Source organism: Cherax quadricarinatus, chromosome 37 (assembly GCF_038502225.1).
Source record: "Cherax quadricarinatus isolate ZL_2023a chromosome 37, ASM3850222v1, whole genome shotgun sequence".
NCBI classification, from domain to species: Eukaryota; Metazoa; Arthropoda; class Malacostraca; order Decapoda; family Parastacidae; genus Cherax; species Cherax quadricarinatus.
In genome coordinates this window covers 26667566-26688990 of record NC_091328.1, presented here as the reverse complement: position 1 = coordinate 26688990, position 21425 = coordinate 26667566, and the positions used below count along the sequence as shown (strand labels likewise).

At 42.0% G+C, this 21425-nt stretch overlaps 1 protein-coding gene across 1 annotated transcript in view; it reads right to left on the bottom strand.

Moving 5' to 3' along the window:
* LOC128704258 (uncharacterized) overlaps window positions 1-21425 on the bottom strand; it is a 153235-nt gene that overhangs the window by 21984 nt on the left and 109826 nt on the right. The window contains exon 6 of the mRNA XM_070091744.1: window positions 9534-9675. Coding sequence (XP_069947845.1) covers window positions 9534-9675 — 142 coding nt within the window. The remainder of the gene's footprint in view (window positions 1-9533; window positions 9676-21425) is intronic.

Sequence of the window (21425 nt, the reverse complement as noted above, 5' to 3'; positions counted from 1 at the left end):
TTTATATATTTTTAAAAATTTGTATGTGCCCCTAGACAAGGCTTTTACCCCCGTAGGCTCCAAAATATTTTCGTAACAAGATTATCAGGTGGTAGAGCACCTAGAAAGAAGTGGGCTCATACATGACTACCAATATGGCTTCAGGGAAGCCATATTGTTAGTCTGGAGTTCTACGATAAGGTAACAGAAATAAGACATGAGAGAGAGGGATGGGCAGAATGAATCTTCTTGGACTGTAAAAAGGCTTTTGATACAGTACCACACAAAAGACTGGTTGTAAAGCTAAAAGAGCAGGCAGGAATAGCAGGGAAAGTACTGCAGTGAACCAGGGTATGCTAACAGGAAAGAAACAATGTGTGCTGGTAAGTGAAAAGGTGTCAAAGTGGGTGCATGTGTCGAACGGGGTTCCACAAGGGTCAATCCTGGCTCTAGTGATGTTTTAAGTATATGTGTATGACATGACAGAAGGGATAGATTCAGAGGTATCTCTGCTTGCAGACAATGTGAAGCTAATGAGAAGAATACAAGTGGACGAGGATCAGGTAAGCCTGTAAGGAAAACTGGACAGGCTACAAGCCTGGTCCGACAAATAGATCCTGAAGTTTAACCCCAGCAAATGCAGAGTCATGAAGTTTGGGGAAGTACAAAGACGGCCGCAGACAAAGTAAAGCCTAGGAGGTCAAAGGCTGCCAAACTCACTCGAGGAAAAGGATCTTGGGGTGAGCATCATACCAGGCACTTCTACTGAGGTGCACATCTGCCAAATAACTGCTGCAAAAGCTGGAGGACCAGGGAGGTATAACAGGGAAGGCACTGAAATGGATCAGAGAATACCTGACGGGAAGACATCATGGAGTCATAGAACGTGACGAGATGTCAGAGTGGGAGCCTATGACGAGCGGGGTTCCACAGGGGTCAGTCCTAGGACTGGTCCTGCTTCTGGTATATGTGCATGACATGATAGAAGAAATAAACTCAGAAGTGTTGCTGTCTGCAGACGATATTAAGTTAATGAGGGGAATACAATTGGAAAAGATTCAGACAGGACTACAAAGGGATCTGGACAGGCTTTAGGCCTGGTCTAAAAACTTATTCCTGGAGTTCAACCCACACCAAGTGCAAAGTCATGAAGATCGAGGAAGGCCAAAGAAGACCATGGACAGAGTACAGTCTAGGGGCCAAAGACTACAAACCTCACTCAAGGAAAAGGATCCTGGGATGAGTGTAACACCTGATGTGCACATCAACCACATAACTGCTACGGCATACGGGCGACTAGTAAACCTAAGAAAAGCATTCCAACATCTCAGTAAGGAGTCGTCCAGGGCTCTGTACGCCCTGTACATCAGGCCTTCATTGGAGTATGCAGCACGTGTTTGGAACCCCACACCTGGCCAAGCACGTCAGGAAATTAAAAAAAGTGCAGTGGTTTTCAACTAGACTAGTCCCAGAGTTAATGGCCATGTCCTACAATGAGAGGTTAAAGGAAATCAACCTGACGACACTGGAGGGCAAGAGGGACAGGGAGGTCATGATAACATAAAAAATACCGAAAGGGCTGGACAAGGTGAACAGGGACAAGATGTTCCCGAGATAGGACACACCAACAAAGGGTCACAGTCGAAAACTGAAGACTCAGATCAGTCACAGACCCAGTAGCAACCTGCAAAGAGGATGGGCCAGTAGCTGTAACTCGACCCCTGCAACCACAATTAGGTGAGTACATACTCAAACACACGTACAGCAGGCCTAGTGTCTAATCGACATGTGCCTAGGACAAAATGGCAACTAACTAACACACACACACACACACACACACACAGACTCTGAAGTGTCCCTGTTTGCAGATGACGTGAAGTTGATGAAAAGAATTCATTCGATCGAAGACCAGGCAGAACTATAAAGGGATCTGGACAGGCTGTAGACCTGGTCCAGCAATTGGCTCCTGGAGTTCAACCCCACCAAGTGCAAAGTCATGAAGATTGGGGAAGGGCAAAGAAGACCGCAGACGGAGTACAGTCTAGTGGGCCAGAGACTACAAACCTCACTCAAGGAATAAGATCTTGGGGTGAGTATAACACCAGCACATTTGAGGTGCACATCAACCAAATAACTGTTGCAGCATATGGGCACCTAGCAAACCTCAGAACAGCATTCCGACATCTTAATAAGGAATCGTTCAGGACCCTGTACATCGTGAATGTTAGGCAAATATTGGAATATGAGGAACCAGTTTGGAACCCACACCTAGTCAAGCACGTAAAGAAACTAGAGAAAGTGCAAAGGTTTGCAACAAGACTAGTCCCAGAGCTAAGGGGCGTGTCCTACGAGGAGAGGTTGAGGGAAATCGACCTGACGACACTGGAGGACAGAGATGGGACACAGCAACAAGGGGACACAGTTGGAAGTTGAAGGCACAGATGAATCACAGGGATGTTAGGAAGTATTTCTTCAGCACAGAGTAGTCAGGAAGTGTAATAGTTTGGGAAGTGATGTAGTCGAGGCAGGATCCATACATAGCTTTAATCAGAGGTATGATAAAGCTCATGGTTCAGGGAGAGTGACCCAGTAGCGACGAGTGAAGAGGCAGGGCCAGGAGCTAGGACTCTACCCCTGCAACCTCAACTAGGTGAGTACACACACACACACACACACACACACACACACACACACACACACACACACACACACACACACACACACACACACACACACACACACACACACACACACCTCACAAAGTTTACAGACTGCAGAAACTGAAGCATCCTAACAGGATAAAAAAAAATGAGATCTCAAAAGAGAGGATGTAGAAGCATGAAAAATGATGATGGCTGGTCTGAGAAAGAAGAATGGACAGAAGGACTCAAAAGCCAAATGGAAAAGGAATGGAAAAAGACGGCTAAACAAGCTTTTCAATGCAATGTTGGAGAATATATCTGAAGAGAGCAAGAAGTGGGAGTTATGAGCTGTAGCTGCTTAGACAAAGATACAGAGCCTGGAGGAAGAAATGGAGGTACTGAGGCAAGATACAAAGATGAGGACCGAAAGGAGCAAGGTGGTAAATATAGAAACACCAATGGACAGGGGGAAGGAGGTAAGGATTCCCATGCAGAAGTAACATCAGGTCACCGGGTTATCTAGGAGATGATGGGTGAAACATAAAGGAGGTGTTTAAATTTGATCTAGAGACATGGAGTTAAAAGAAAGGGGAAGAAAAGAGGGAGAGGTCAATAATTATTCATGGGTTTCAGGAGGCTGAAGGGACAGCCTATGATGAAAGAAGACATTGGGAGTAAAAAGAGGTGGAGAGAATCATCGCAATAACTGGAGTGAAGAATGTGTGCCAGGAAACAAATTTTCACATCTTTGGGGGATATTTGAGGGGAAAAAAAATCGCCCAGTCAATTTGACATTCAAGACAGAAGTGGCACAAAACAGGATACTATAACAGAAACCACTGTTAAAGAACTGAGAATATCCGTGAGTGTACCTCTACTCTAACAGAACACAAAAAGAATGGGAACAACTAAGAGTGAGAGTAAGAAGACACCGGTGGAAGGTAAAAGAGACCAAACACAAATGCTCACAGAACCCTCTCAGCCCCTACCACCCTTTACCAACCAAACAGAATATCCTGAAATAAATCACCCTCCACAGCCCTACCCCCCAGCACTAATACCACCATCACAATACCCTTTTATAATATCCCACACTGCCTTCCACACCCCTAGTCTCCACCAACCCCTCCCACCTCTCAAAAGGAAAGGAAGCTGAAGGAATAGTACACCAAATCAGACAGAATAACAAATAAGATTGAGGAGTGGCAAGAACGAATCATTGAGGCATCCCTGGACTTCACAGCACTCACAGAGATAAAACTCACAAGGCTGATAAAAAATTCTATCTTACCAAGTGTATATCAGATCCTGAGGAAAGATAAAGGGAACAGAAGGTAAGGAGAAGCTGTACTTCTCAATAAAAATCAGTGGAATTTTGAAGAAATGAGAGGATTGGAAAGAAGAGAAGCAGATGACTTCATAGTAGGAATGCTTCAGATCAGAGGGTCCAAAAGTGATGACAGTAACGTATAACCTACCAGTGAACAGCAAGAGACCAAGACAAGAGTATGATGAGAACAATAAAGCAATGGTTAATAAAATCAACCGAGGTAGCTAGAAGGACCCTCATGGGTAAGACGAAGTTACTCATCTTGGGGGATTTCAATCACAAGATTGAGTGGGAAAACCTAGAGCCACTTGGGGGACCAGAAACGTGGAGGGCTAAGATGCTGGAGACAGCATTGGAAAACTTCATGCAACAACATGTTATGGATACAACCAGAGAGAGAGCAGATGTTCCAGCATGGCAGGACCTGGTATTCAATTTGAACAGTTCAGACATAGGGGTTATTACACATGAAAGGCCCTTTGGCCCTAGTGACCCTGTGGTCCTGAGTTTCGAATACCTTGTAGAGTTAACGATGGAGAATGAAGCAACATGAGAAGGAATGGGAGACGCCAAACTTAAAAAAAGCGACTAACAGGAATGAGGTGATTCAACAAATACAAATTTTTATTTCCTTGCAAGAGTACATTGAGATTATGTATTACAACAATGATTTGCAGTGTAAAGGGAGCCACTATCATGCCTTGCATTATAGGCAGACTACAGTTAATGGCTTACAGACTACTCAATACTAGAGAAACTGATCATAGTTTGTTAAGTTGTACATCTGTTTTATTTATAGTAGACAGTAAGTTTACACAAATTACAATCTGGGGACATTACATTTGGACAAATTGAAAGTATTTTGTAGGTTTTGTATATAATAGTAAATATTAAATTATATTATGGGAATATAGCATTTTGAGTTGTTGAAAGTAGTTTACAGAATGATAATTCTACAATTGGGTGTTAGGCAGTATTGTTTTGGGTAGGTATTTATACTACAATGTAGTTTATTAAGTAATTTATGAACTTTGGTCATCTGTTTTTAGTTTTCAGGTTTAGGTAATTGGGAGATTTTTATGGTAAAGTGCAGTGGGAAAGAGAACTAGAGGGATCAAGGGACCACAAAGTGCAAGGAGGTAGAAGAGAAGTTCATACCAAGGGGTGACAGGAAAAATGGAAAGACCAGAGTGAGCCCATGGTTTAACTGGAGGGGTAAAGAGGAAAAATCCAAGAGTGACCCCGCGGCCCAGTCTGTGACCAGGCCTCATGGTGTATCAGTGCATGATCAACCAGGCTGTTACTGTTAGCCGCAAACAACCCAACGTACGAACCACAGCCCGGGCGGTCAGGCACCGACTTTAGGTGCTTGTCCAGTGCCTGCTTGAAGACAGCCAGGGGGAAGGGGATGTTGCATAGTCTGCCGAGTCTTTTGCTTTCATAGGGAGTGATTTTTGTGTGCAAGTTTGATACTAATCCCTCTAGGATTTTTCATGTATATAATCATTTATCTCTCCCGCCTGCATTCTAGGGAGTACAGGTTGAGGAACTTTAGGCGTTTCCAGTAACTGAGGTGTTTTATAGCAGTTATGTGTGCCGTGAAGGTTTTGTGTACACTTTCTAGGTCAGCAATTTCATCTGCCTTAAAAGGTGCTGTTAGCGTGCAGCAATATTCCCACCTAGATAGAACAAGCGACCTGAAGAGTGCCATCATGGGCTTGGCATCCCTAGTTTTAAAGGTTCACATTATGCATCCTGTCATTTTTCTAGCAGATGCGACTAATACAATATTATGGTCTTTGAAGGTGAGATCCTCTGACATGATGACTCCCAGGTCTTTCACATTTGTTTTTCGCTCTATTGTGAGGTTGGAATTTGATGTCCGGCTGGAGTTTTGCGGTGATTTGAATGGAGGACACTGTCATGTAAATTCGGGTGTCATCTGCAAGGGGAGACATGGAGCTGTGGCTTACATCCCTATGTCAGATATAAGGACGAGGAACGAGATTGGAGCGAGTACTGTGCCTTGTGGAACAGAGCTTTTCACTGTAACCGCCTCAGACTTTACTCTGTTTACCATTACTCTTTGTGTTCTGTGTGTTAGGAAATTATAGATCCATCTACCAACTTTTCCTGTTATTCCTTTATCATGCATTTTGTGTGCTATTACACCATGGTCACACTTGTCAAAGTCTTTTGCAAAGTTTGTGTGTTACATCTGCATTTTGTTTGTCTTCTAGAGCATCCAGGACCTTATCATAGTGGTCCAGTAGTTGGGACAGACAGTCAAAAGACTTAAGAAAACAAGGAATTCAGCAGAAGAACCACAAATGAATATGCATAGATAAGGAGAGAGGCCCAGTGCATAAAAAACAAATCTGACCCAAAGATGTTGTACATTCACATCAGGAGAAAAAACAACAGTCAAGAAGCAGGTAATCAGGTTGAGGAAGTAAGTAAAGCCCACAAAGAGTGATCAGGAAGTATGTGATGAGCTTAGCACAAGATTTAGAGAAATGTTCACAGTCGAAACAGAAATGCTTCCAGCAAACCTAGGTGGTATGGTGCACCACCAAGTGCTGGACACACTACACATAACCAAGGAAGAGGTGAAGAAACTGCAAGGTGAATTAGATATCTCAGAGGTGGTGGACCCAGATAACATCTCTCCATGGGCTCTGAGAGAGGGAGGGGAGGAACTGTGTGTACCGATAGTAGTAATTGTCAAAAAATCTGTTGAAAAAGGGCAACTGCCTGAGGTGTGGAAAACAGCAAATGTAGTTCCAATTTTTAAGAAAAGAGACAGCATTAAAGTACAGACCAGTGTCACTGGCATATATAGTATATAAAGTCATGGAGAAGAGTATCAAGAGAAAAGTGGTGGAGCACATACGGATTGTGGAGAAAATTTCTCCAGGAGGAGGATATGAGCCCCCTTCAGCCCTGAGGGGCCCAGCCTTCTCAGAAGTGGCAAGCATCTTGTTTACTGCTACATCAAGTAATTGCCAGCGTGTACCAGTTACGGGTCATGCGACTTCTTTGTAAGAGACCAGTGTTGCAAATAGTGCAGTTCAAGTGAGAGACAATCAGTCTTTTACCTTAGCAGGACAATTAAAGAAAATCCTGCACCCACTTTATTACCATGTTAAAGATAGTGTATATTGTTGTCTATGCCCAGACAGCAAGATACAAGCATTCTGCATTGCTTAATAGTGGAAGTTTGGCAAACATTTCTTTTGTGTGTCGGGAAACTGGGGGATGACGGAGATGCCACAGGCTAGATTGCTTATAATCCTCCTAAGGGACACATTGATGCTCTGATAACTAACAAAGAACACTGATCCACGCGTTTTTGTGCAGAAAGTATCTCAAAGAACAGATCAAAACACTTACAGAGAAGTGTGATCAGCTTCTTTAATGACATTACCAAGAAAGATAAATCTTGTGGAACATAGTGTACCAGTGTGCGTATTCCTAGCCTGTGGAAGACGTGAACATCCAAGGACACTTCAGCTTCTATCAAGTCACCAATACCTGCCGAGTATGGTGTATACAGCACCATAGTTCACACTACAAGAGCAAGGTAGGTTTTAAACCACCTTGTCATACAAGGGACTGTGCAGTTCTTGTGTCACAGGGGGTTTGAAATCATCCTATAGTCGGCAGTGAGGTGTGGACTTTTGAGTCCAAATCAGTATGTATTATCAACAGTCAGTATACAGTAATAAAATTACTGACATAACACACTCTAGGGGTAATTAAACTTAAATAATAATTCTTTTTCAGCCCTTAGGGATTGCATATGACAGCTTCTCAAGAAATCGCCTGCAAGGACAGCTGTGTAAGCGAAAGCTGTCTTTCAAGGTAAGTCCCTTTCCAGTCCACTATTTAATCTTTAACTTAGCTTGTAGCAATTCCCTAACAAGGATTGGGCTCATACATGACAATCAGCATGGCTTCAGGGATGGGAAATCCTGTGTCACACATCTACTTGAATTCTTCGACAAGGTAACTGAAGTAAGACAGAGGAGAGAGGGATGAGTAGATTGCATCTTTTTGGACTGTAAGAAGGCTTTTGACATAGTACCTCGCGAGAGACTAGAGGAACAGCCAACAATAGTATGAAAAACACTGTAATGGATCAGGGAGTACCTGACATGAAGGAAAGAACAAGTGTTGGTACGTGATAAGCTGTCAGAGTGTCAACTAGGGTTCCACAAAGGTCAGTCCTAGGTTTGGTACTGTTTCTTGTATATGTGAATGATATGATGGAAGGAATAGAATCAGAAATGTCCCTGTTCGCTGATGATGTGAAACTAATGAAGAGAACACAAGCGAGGATCAGGTAAGATTACAACGGGATCAGGACAGAATGCAACCCTGGCCCAACAACTGGCTTCTGTAGTTTAACCCCAGCAAGTGCAAAGTTATGAAGCTTGGTAAGGACAAAGATTTTCAAAGCAGAATCGTCTCGAAACAGGATCCTGCAGGAGAAAGCACGACTAAGGGACATAGAGACATACAGGAGGGTGTACCTTGACCATGACAGAACACAAAAAGAAAGGCAGAAACTGAAAGAGAAGGTACAAAGATGCAAGCAGGAACAGGAGGCGAAGAGGGAGATGAGCAGGAGAACCCAGACTCAGGAAGAGCAAATTCAACCTCGCTCATAACCACGTACAGAAGGACCTCAGCAACAGTAGCCTCAATGCAGCTAAACAATCTAACCTAAAACCCACACACTGTACAAACTTCCCCCATTAATCTCATCACAAACTCCACCCCCACAACAACCTCCCATAGTTCCCAGCCAGGTTTCCCTCTCCCCCAACCCGTACATTCTCCTCAGACCACAGTTTTACAAATGAAGTTGAAGGTTTGGTATGTGAATGCAAATGGAATAACAAATAAATGTTAGGAATGGCGTGAAAGAATCAAAGAGACTTTCCCAGACATTATAACACTCACAGAAACGAAACTCACTGGGATGGTAACAAACACAATCTTTCCACCCGGATATCAGATCCTGAGGAAAGATAGAGGGAGCAGAGGGGAAGGAGGAGTTGCACTGCTCGTTAAAAATCGATCGGGATTTGAAGAAATGGAGAGAATAGACGAAATGGGTGCAAATCAGTCTGGGGGACATTAGACAGTCATTGCAGTGATGTACAACCCGCCGCAGAATTACAGTAGGCCAAGAGAGGAATATGAAGAGGGCAACAGAGCAGTGGTGGACACACTAGCTCAGAAGGCCGGAGTGGTAGGAATGGATGGTTGTGTAAATCATAGCAATAGTATTCATTCATCAGAGCCACAGTATCTTGAAAAAGGTCTAGAGATAATTAGGAGTAGACCCACTAGTACACACACACCTCTGATAGTCCCTAACCTAGATAGAAATAGTTAGTTCTCATCAGATAGCATCTGTGTTTCCTCCAAAGTCCTCTACTGTTTCCCATGTACTCGTATGTTCCACTTACCTCACGACGATGACACGACACCATTAAGATCTATAATTTATATATTATAGGGGAAATACAAATAAATTTTCAAGTAATTTTGTGCTACATACAACATCTCACCTGAGTTGTCCGTTACACCAAGAAAATTTAATCAGGACGTACGCCGTTGATGACAACAGCCCAGGATAAACAGTCGTAGCCATATTATATACAACGTTGTTCGTCACTCTGTTAATGATGAATTGGCCTTGGGGGAGGATTGCTGGAAATAAAATGCCATATATCAAAATCAATACTTGAGGGAAATATTAACAGCGGTCACCAACTGAAAGCCTAGACGGCGTGTTTCTCGAGAACTTCCTTCATCACAAGCATTCCCAGAGTTGCTCTTGTCCTCTTAAACCATAATAAATATTGTAACTATTTCCATAGATTCCAAGAGGATGAAAAAACAGACAATGATCGTTGTTTGATCCAACCACAGAAAGGTGTATCAATACACTTCCGTGAAATGTAAGTTTCTGTGCATCGGTAAGACCGAGACAAACATGCACTCGAAGTGCCGAAAACTTATGCTAGTAATTTAGAACCTAGAATTTGTATGATGAATTATGATTAAGTTATACCATCAGTTGGTTACTAGAAGGGTGGTGTAACACTTCTTAAGAGCCCGTACTCAGAGTCGCAGTTAGTAGGAGTCAAATACCCTGAGGTAAGTGGAAAATTGCATTGATCTGAATGTAACTATGTACATAACAGTAAATGATAACAAAGATAATTATTATTTATCAATGTTACATAGACAAGTAGGAATTTGGGACACCTAGGTCGCAAAAAATGTCCCCCTTCGATACCTACCACTGTCATAACCATAAGTTGCTCTGGACCTATTAATTAAATGAAATATACATACACCAGGAATACTGGTAAATATATAAATTTGTGGACTGTATATTAAAAATAATAAATGGTTATATATATACACAATTGCATAACAGAAGGAAAATATATCTTAATATCACTCACCAATTTGACTGGATATTAAGTTGTATAATACTCAGGAAAAACCTCACTAACTAAATTTATGAAAACACTGGCCAGAATTATACACAAATCTAGAGAGCTTATCTGAGGTTCCTGGAGCTGTCTTGTCCAGTCGTCTGATATCTCAAGTTATGCAGAAATGCATGTCCAACAATTTCGCCTCCTATTTGAGAGGTGTCAGCCCAATTTTAACCTCTAGAGCACGAAAATTCCTTCCCATTACACTAACATTGTATCCAATTCAAAACCAAGATGGTGAGTCTCGTCTGCACAGATGCAGGCTTTCTATGATATAAATATTATTAAATACAGTATGGCCATCTATTTACATATAAATACTGAATTTCTGGAATTTTTTTTTTTAACACACCGGCCGTATCCCACCGAGGCGGGGTGGCCCAAAAGAAAAAAACAAAGTTTCTCCTTTCAAATTTAGTAATATATACAGGAGAAGGGGTTACTAGCCCCTTTTTCCCGGCATTTTAGTCGCCTCTTACAACACGCATGTCCTACGGAGGAAGAATTCTGTTCCACTTCCCCATGGAGATAAGAGGAAATAAACAAGAACAAGAACTAGAAAGAAAATAGAAGAAAACCCAGAGGGGTATGTATATATACGCTTGTACATGTATGTGTAGTGTGACCTGAGTGTAAGTAGAAATAGCAAGATGTACCTGAAATTTTGCATGTTCATGAGACAGAAAAAAGGACACCAGCAATCCTACCATCATGTAAAACAATTACAGGCTTTCATTTTACACTCACTTGGCAGGACGGTAGTATCTCCCTGGGCGGTTGCTGTCTACCAACCTACTACCTAGGTTTCTGGAAAATATATACAGTATTTTCCATACTGTGGCCGGCCGGAGTTCGTTGCTAAACGATTCAAATTACTCCTTCCTTTAGGAGATGATTCCAGCCAGTTCTGGCTTGAGTGGCTGTTCTCCTAGTAGGTCTTACTACGATTTCATCTTCCAGCATCACTTAGTCTGCGTTATCTTCCATATCACTCGTGTCACTTTCCTCAGATTTTCATTTACTTTTGATTGAACACCTAATTCCAAGGGAATCAATTTATTAATTGTGCGTAAACTTTCCTGGCCATGACACAACACTTTGACATTCCTGACAACACCTTGTGCATCTGGGTACAATGTCAATACTTTGCCCAGAGGCCACAATGTTCGATGTCGTTCAGTGTCAATTAACACAATGTCACCTGGTTGAATTTTCTGTCGATTTACTGCCTCTGTCGCACCATAAAAGTGTTCACGTAGTGTAAGAAGATATTCCTTACGCCACACATTAGACCAATGATCAATTACTTTATTTAACATTTTAAATTTATTACACAACACTGCCACATCATTGTAATCTTCATCACTTTCTTCCGGATTATCTCTATAGACAGGGGCAGCTTCCAATTTCCTTCCACATATTAGGTGAGAAGGTGTTAATACATCTGCGTCAGGTGTATCACTCATGTACGAGAGAGGCCTATTATTTATACGATTTTCTGCCTCCACTAACACTGCACGAAATTCTTCCAAATTAATTCTCTTCCGGTGTAGTACTTTGCGGAGACACCTCTTCACTGTGCCTATCAGTCTTTCGTACAGCCCCCCCTGCCAAGGGGCTCTAGGAGTAATAAATTTCCAGGTACACCCTCGCTGGGTTAACAGAGATTGAACATCGTTACTATTATTTAATTCTATCAAGTGTTGAGCACCTGCTACAAAATTTGTGGCATTATCCGAAATCATCAACCTCGGACAGGATCTCCTAGCTGCAAATTTTCGAAACAGCTGTATAAACTGTTCTGCAGACAAGTCCTGTGCCACTTCTAAATGAACTGCCCTAGTAGCAGTATAGGTGAACAAACAAACATACACTTTCAGTGGAACACCATTTGACGTACCTGTTAAAATTATTGAACCACTACAGTCTACACCTGTTACATCAAATGGTTTCACTAATTGTACACGCTCCTTTGGCAATGGTGGAGGACCTGGGTACATATAGGATCTGGCATCCACACGGCGACATATTACACAAGATTTAATCACCCTTTTTACACTTTGCCATCCTTGTGGAATCCAGAAAGTTTCCCTAATACAATTTAAGGTATCTTGTACCCCACCATGCATTACATTTTTATGGGCATTTAGAACAATCAAATTTGTTAGATGATGAGTTTTGGGCAGTAAGATAGGGTGTTTAGCATAATCACCCAATTCAGCATTTTGTAACCTACCTCTGCACCTAATTACATTGTTCTCTAAATACAGCCCCAATTTCTCTATTATAGAACCTTTCACAATTTTTCTTTCCATCATCAATTTAATCTCATTTCCATAGATTTCCTCCTGTACCCTCTTTATCCAATATTCAAGAGGATGTGAAAACTTATATGAAATATTTATCTTGTTTAGAAATTTAAACACCAACTTAGTTACATTGATTAGTTTGGGTAAAGAAGAATACCTATTTATATCAATGGCTAAGGGAGGACAAACTATTGGAGCGGTGGTCACAGTAATTTCAACAGGAGCAATATACGCCTTTTGTACAGGCCAATTAGCTTTATTTACCAACCAGCTCGGTCCTTTAAACCATGATACAGCATTTACAAATTTAGCATAAGGTAAACCTCAAGACAAGAAATCAGCTGGATTCTCCTCACCAGGTATATGATTAAATGTTAACATATGCTGACCCAAACTATTATACTTCTCTTGCATCTGATTAATTTCAGCGACTCTGTTTTGTACGTACACAATGTTACTGTTTCCATTATGAATCCATTGTAAGGATACCTCATTATCAGACCAAATTACAGTGTCGCTAATATTTATCTCCTGCAACTTATTCCTTATATAATTAGCTAATTTGACACCTACATAAATGGCTGTTAATTCCAACTGAGACAAGGTACGTGATTTAATTGGAGACACTTTAGCCTTAGACATAACAAGAGAAATAACACTATTACATTGAAGATAAGCAACTGCTCCATATGCCAATTTTGAAGCATCACAAAAAATGTGGAGTACATTTTTCCCATTTGGATTGGCCACCTGGCGTGGGAACTCCAACATTGGAATTTTTTCATAATCACCAATTAATTCATCCCACCTGTTAATGAATTCCTCAGGTAGAATTTCACCCCAAGCACATTTAAGTTTCCATTCTTCCTGAATTAATAATTTCCCTCTTATAGTAAGAGGTGACACTAAACCTAGTGGATCAAAACATTTGGAAACTTCAGCAAGCAAAACTCTCTTAGTTAATTTATTGGGCATACTGTAATTATTAGGTTTTAACATTAACAAATCTCTCTCAGTATCCCAAGTTAAACCCAATACATTACTACATTTTGGCACTTCATCTCCAGGGTAATCTTTACTTATTTTGTCCTTCAATTTGGACGAATTACTATTCCATTCCCTCAGAGGCATATTTGCACTTTGCATTATTTTATTAGCCTCTCCATAAGTCATTAACAGTTCCTCTTCAGTTGACGTCACACCCAGGAAATTGTCCACATAAAATTGTTTGCTCATTACTTTACTCAATGGACTTCCCGTATGTTTAAGGTGTGCATTTATCGTCGCTTGAAGTAGGAACGGACTGGATGAAGCACCAAATAATATGCTCCTAAAGCGAAAGGTTTTCAGAGGGCTATTACAACCTAGGATTTCAAATGGCCTGTTATCCCAGGTGTAATGGGAGCAAATAAACACAGTAGAAAAAGTTTAGACTTATATTATCCTTCACCAATTTATAACAGCAATATGTACACTATGTACAGTGATAAATATAGTGCACTCCACGGTAAGCAAGGCAGAAATAGAAGCCACAAGATAGCAGACCGTGCTTCAACCAGCTCTAGAATGGGAATGACAAGGGCAGACAGGAGAGCGGTATCCACATAACCTCTGCGATTGTCAATCCCACCTTCTTATTGGCTAGAACCTGGTCACTAGTTGAACGATGGGGCCCCATCATCAACTCTTAGCAACCTGGTTCGCTGGTTGGGGGAGATAGCCTGTAAATGAGGGTGTGTCCATGCGCCGAATAAAGGTTACGTACTCTTTGCATGCCACACCCCCACCCCCGAGAAGGCTCAGGATTAGGCTGCCACCTCCCAGTGGTAACCGTGCCGCCATGGCACAAAATAATGGGACCGCCTATCCTCTCCACCATCCAACTCTTAGATAGAGCTCAGCTTTCCTAGTGACCAAAAGCCAAACCCTAAACTCAGAGTGAGACAGCAGTCAGATAGGCCAACATAGGTCCAAGATACAAGCGGACGGTAGCCCGTATCCCCTCACTAAAAAAAAACCCCCACATCAGGGGATAAAAAAAAGAGCTTGAAAGGGGGGTTACCACAAATACATCCTAACCTAAATAAAATATTAAACTAGACTCTTGACAAAGAGTCTGCCAACACATTTTCTTTGCCGGCAATGTAATTTATTTTTATATTGTAGGGCTGCAGCCTGAGCGTCCAACGCATAAGCCTTGTGTTGTGATTCTTCATGGCTTGGAGATAGACTAACGGGTTGTGATCACTGTAGACTGTGACCACCTGCGATGTCTGGCCCACATAAACATCGAAATGCTCCAAAGCCATTACCAGCGCGAGGGCTTCTTTTTCAATGGTAGAGTAAGCTCTCTGATGTGGCTGGAACTTAGCTGAAAAGTATGCGATTGGCTGCAGCTCCTTGTTCCCGATTTGTAATAGTACCGCCCCAACCCCAGACTCACAAGCATCAACCTGTAATGAAAAAGGTTTGGAGAAGTCTGGAGACAGGAGAATGGGTGCAGAGCACAATAATCTTTTTGCTTTATTAAAAGCAGTGTTACAATCTGACGTCCAATTAAAGGGAACTTTATGACTGGTAAGAGAGGTAAGAGGGGCTACAATATCTGAGAAATTCTTACAGAATCTTCTGTAAAATCCTATCATGCCTAGGAAACGTTGAAGAGATTTCCTATCATGAGGAACTGGATAATCTTTAATCGAAAGAACTTTAGCAAGTTTAGGTGCAACATTACCACTACCTACTTCATGGCCTAGAAAAGTGATAGTGGCCTGGCCAAAGGAAGATTTAGATAAATTAACTGTTAATTGGGAATTCTTAAAGGTCTCAAACAGAGCTTTAAGTCTAAGTAGGTGTTGATCCCAAGTATCAGACACCACAACAATATCATCTAGGTATGCTGCCGTGCCTTCAAGTCCTTTAATAGCCTGATGGATGAGTTTCTGGAATGAAGAGGGGGAATTTTTCATTCCGAAGGGGGTAACTGTATACTGATAATGACCTCCTGGAATTACGAAGGCAGAGATTTCCTTCGCCTTATCTGTCAAAGGTACCTGATAGTAACCTTTAAGGAGATCTAATTTGGACACAAAAGTAGCCTTACCCACAAAGTCAATTACGTCATCCAGACGAGGAAGAGGGTAAGCATCTGTGATTGTGACCTCGTTCACTTTACGGTAGTCTGTGCACATACGAAACCCTCCATCAGCCTTTTTTACTAGGATGCACGGTGAAGCCCATGGACTAGATGACTCCTCCACTAAACCATGTTCTAACAAGAAGTCTACTTCCTGCTGAAGTAGCCTTTGCTTTTCAGGATTAGCTCTGTAGGGGGAGAGTTTAATTGGTTTAGATTTTCCCACATCTACATCATGGTAACCTAACGTACATTTTTTCGGCACATCCGAAAAAATATTAGGATATGACTGTAGAAGCTCAGTTAAATTGGTTGCTTGTATTTCAGATAATCCATCCATTAACGGGCTAGGATCCTTGAGGAGGACAGAATTTGAAAGTTTAGTATTAATTTCAGAGATAGAGTGCAAAGAGTCAGAGTCGTCCTCAGAGGTAGAGGACAGAGTCATTACTGGGACTTTATCTGGTGTATGAAAGGCCTTGATTTGATTAATGTGGTAAGTTTTTGTTTTTGAGGTCTTATCAATGGGAGCTACCACATAATTTAAATCAGATAATCTACTTACTATCTGCATAGGTCCCGTAAATCTAGCTTTCAAGGTGTGGCCAGGTATAGGTTCCTGCACCAACACCTTGTCTCCTGGATGGAAGGAGCGGAATTGTGCACTTTTGTCATACCTCTGTTTCATCTTACTTTGAGCTATCTTTAGGTTAGCCGTGGCTAACTCACGTGCCACCTGCAACCTTGAAGACGGGTTGTAGAGTGCTGAGCTTACGTCTTCTCCCATCCATCCTTCTTTGAGCACCCGAAGAGGACCTCGTACATTGTGCCCAAAGATCAGCTCAAACGGACTATACCCTGTAGACTCTTGCACCGTCTCTCGTACTGAGAACAGCAACAACGGTAGAGATTCATCCCAATCTGTCGGAAAGTGCATGCAAAAACTTCTCATCATTGTTTTTAATGTTTGGTGGAATCTTTCCAAGGCGCCTTGGGACTGAGGGTGATAGGCAGTGGATAAGTTGTGAATTATCCCTAACCTAGTTAATACTTCCCTAAATGCTTTGGCAGTGAAGTTAGTACCTTGATCACTTTGTATAGTTTTAGGAATGCCAAAACAAGAAATGAATTTTGTTAAAGCTTTGAGAATAGCTTTAGTATTGATACTACGCATTGGGATCGCTTCAGGATATCTGGTTACTTTATCCATAATTGTAAATAAATACTGATTTCCAGACTTTGACTTAGGTAGTGGACCTACACAATCTATAATTAAATCTGCAAAAGGTTCTCCATCAGCAGGTATGGGTTGGAGAGGTGCAGGTTTAATGGAATGTCCAGGTTTTCCAACTTGCTGACATTCTCGGCAACACCTAATATGATTCTTCACATCTTTCTTTAATTTTGGCCAATAAAATTCTTTTGTGATTCTATACAAGGTTTTTGTAATTCCTAAGTGACCTCCTGATGACGTATTATGAGCTATATTTAATATCTGAGGTCTATACTTGGTTGGAACCACTAACCTGTCGTATAATTGCCGGCCCTCTTTCTCCTTACCAGTCTCAGTGCAAACCAAATAATCATTTTTAACTTCATACTTGACTGGATGACCCCAAGAGGATTTACCCATGGCTGCCTGAAAAGCGAATTTTAAAGAAGGGTCCTTTCGTTGTTCCTCCCGGAAGGACAGTCCCTCGGGCATGGAAACAGAGACATCTGGCAATCCTGCAACCTGGGAATAGGAAGGCTTGATCGGGGTCTGTTCACTTGATTTACGAGACTCCGGCCGGTGTGTCTCATAAAACAACGTGGCTATTCCGAGATCGGAGTCGTCCAAGGATAGGTCAACATTCTCCCCAGACAACCCTTGGGATGTTGCCCGAGTTATGGCCAACACTGGAGAAGCATTAATCATTATAGGTTCAGGACACGAAGTAACAGTAGTAATGTTATTACCCAGTAATAACATGGCATTTTTCATGGGAAATCCTTTTGAGATACCTACAGTCAAGTACCCAGTGTAATATTTGCACTGTACATAAATTTTATGCAAAGGAACTGAATATATAGCTCCTCCATAGGCTTCCAATAAAACTGAGGAATTCAAGGAAGTATTCTCTGAAAGGGGTAATATTCCTTCTCTGACAAGTGAGCAATATGCTCCAGTATCTCTAAAGGTATTTACTTTAGTTGGTTCTGAGTTTTCCTGAAGGGAAATAAGACTTTCGCAATAATAAGGGGCCATACCTTTTTCTACTTCTCTAGGGGACATGTTACTAGGGATATTAGAGATTTTCCCGATGGGTTGAGGTTTTTGGGGGCAGTTGGAACTGATGTGACCTACTTTATTGCACCTGAAGCAGACGACAGGCTTGCCCTTTACTCCCTGATGACGTTGCAAGTGGTGTCGTTCTGGCTGGTGCCTCTCTGGATATTGTTGTCGAGATGCTCCATAAGTAGTTTGCCTCTCCGCAGGGGGACCATATGTTGAGAAGCGTGGCTCACCAGGTGACTTGGTTGGATGACGTAGACGCTCTCCCTCCGGCTGGCACTTCATTCTCCAATGTTGTCGATCTCTGCTCACGCCAGACTGTTGAAAAGAGAGACGGGACCGCTCGGACAAGGAGCGGTTCGTTTCGAAGGTATCAGCCAACCTGGCCGCCTCCAATGCAGTGGTTAAGTCACGATCCTGCAGAAAGACACGAACCTCTGGTCCCACAGACTCCAGCAGGTTATCAATCAGAATAAGCTGCACCAGCTCCTCAAAGTTAGAGACACCACTCGCTTTATACCAGCTGGTAAAAGCTTTGGTTTGCTGTCTCACAAAGTCCACCAGGGATTGACCAAGCTGCCGCCTGTTCAATTTGAAGGTCTTACGATATTTAGCTGGGATACATGTATATGCTCCCAACACTGTGGTCTTCACTACTTGATAATCAGAGAATTCAGCGTCAGTTAATACCGACGTAAATTCCTGTGCCTTACCCAATAATGCTGTATGAACCAACGCTGCCCAGTGCTGTTCCGGCCACCTCAAGGCTCGAGCCTGATTTTCGAAGCTTTCGAAAAATTGCTCTGGTTCGGCCTCATTGAAGCGGGGAACAAGCTGTACTGCTTTTTGTAAACTGAAATCGTTTACAGAATGCGAAAACTGCCTCCTTTCTCTTTCCCTATCAAATTCTTCCCTTGCGAATGCTCTCTGTTCCCTAGTTTGCTCCAGCATGATTTTTGCCAGCTCAAGTGCCAACGACGCTGATTCACCTCGAGACAACCCAGCTGCACCATACTGACCATTTTGCTCCGTAGGTGTATCATCTTCCTCATGCGAGAACATAAGAGTTTTTTCCCTAGCTCCCGTAGAGGGAGGAGTTTGATGTGCCATCTCTTCTTCAATAAGTATGTCAGCAATAAGTGAACGCAGTTGCGCAGCTGTGAGAGTGCGTTTATAGGGAATGCCAATGGAACGAGCAATTTGCCAACAACGCTGTAGGGACAATTTAGGTAGGTTATGCAAAGTATATGCCGACACCAGGCGTCTGACTCGTCTAGGTGGCATAAGTTATTCGCTATGCACAGTACGAATACCCCAACGTAACACGTTAATTTGCAGAACACGCTTAGCTATGCACAGTACGATTGCAGAATACGCATACAAGCAAAGCCGACTGCACACAAGATTGACCGTAGCGAAGCGAGCACACTGAACAAGCTAGTAGCGAGCTGTTGAACGATCACACAATAGCAAGGCTGATCATAAGCAACTGACACGCAAAATTTGTAAAGCGAAGCGAAACAGCAAGCTACACAATGTTCCTGCTACAAGCTTCACCCTAAGCTCAACCGTTTCTCTAAGTCCAGCTCTCGGACAGGCTACCCATATTACAACCTAGGATTTCAAATGGCCTGTTATCCCAGGTGTAATGGGAGCAAATAAACACAGTAGAAAAAGTTTAGACTTATATTATCCTTCACCAATTATAACAGCAATATGTACACTATGTACAGTGATAAATATAGTGCACTCCACGGTAAGCAAGGCAGAAATAGAAGCCACAAGATAGCAGACCGTGCTTCAACCAGCTCTAGAATGGGAATGACAAGGGCAGACAGGAGAGCGGTATCCACATAACCTCTGCGATTGTCAATCCCACCTTCTTATTGGCTAGAACCTGGTCACTAGTTGAACGATGGGGCCCCATCATCAACTCTTAGCAACCTGGTTCGCTGGTTGGGGGAGATAGCCTGTAAATGAGGGTGTGTCCATGCGCCGAATAAAGGTTACATACTCTTTGCATGCCACAAGGGCTAAGTGGGTCAATAGGATTCTCAGGCCATAAGAAGCGGGTACAATCCCGGTCAGCCTCTTGTAAACCCACTCTTAGGAAAGCTTTACTTATGTCAGCCGTAAAGGCATAATTCTTTACTCTGAAATTTAATAAGATATCTCCTAATTTTTCCGTCAACGATGGACCTGTCATCAAACAGTCATTTAAACTAGGTACATTTTTGTTACTCCTGGCACTACAATTAAACACAATTCTCAGAGGAGTGGTCTTAGAATCCTTCTTCACTCTGTGATGTGGCAAATAGTGACCATAAATTTTGGCTTGCTCAAGAGGTACCTCTTCTATAAATTTATTAATTAACTGCTCAGCAATTATATCATTATAGGCAGTTAACAATTCTGGTGTCTTACTCAGTTCGCGGAGCTGAGCTTTTAACTGCCCATATGCCATTCTGTAATTAGTGGGCAATTCTGGATGGTTCAGTCTCCACGGAAGTCGTACCCAGTATTGTCCAGATTCAAATTTTACATCTTTCAGGTACTGCTCCTGAGTAAAAGAATCGTCTGGACTTTCTTCATTTACATTTATTCCAGTGCTGTCTAATTCCCACAATTTATGCACTGGCTCAATACCATCCTCTATGGAAGAATTATACTGGGGTACAACTTCATGAGTAAGACACACAGTTATGGTATTTGTAGTTTCCTCTAGTCATGAATCATTATTACGAGGAATCCTACCATACATTACATGGCCTCCAGCAGTCTTCAAAAGGGTGACACCACATTTCTTTACCATACCCTTTACAGAGGAGGCATAATAGTCACTACCTATCAAAATATTTATTGGGCCTACAAAATCATCACTTACACCAGAAGGTGCTAAATTTACATTATGTGAGAGTCTTTCTGTAGCTTCACTAGTCCTACTGTAGATATTTTCTCTGAAAGTCTATCTACAATTACTGCATTAACACGTTTTTTCTCATTTCCTAACCTGACAGTTACATAAACAGTGTCATACAATTGAGCTCTTTTGTCTGAGAGAAAACCTGATAATTTTAAAGTTGTGGGATCTCCCATCTGTACTTTCATGCCATCAAGACATTTACGTTTTATGAAAGTACGCTGGGATCCCTGGTCCAATAATGCATTTACAATTTTTGATTCATGCCTTTTATCATCAATTTTTACCTGTAACACAGGTAAGGCTACTT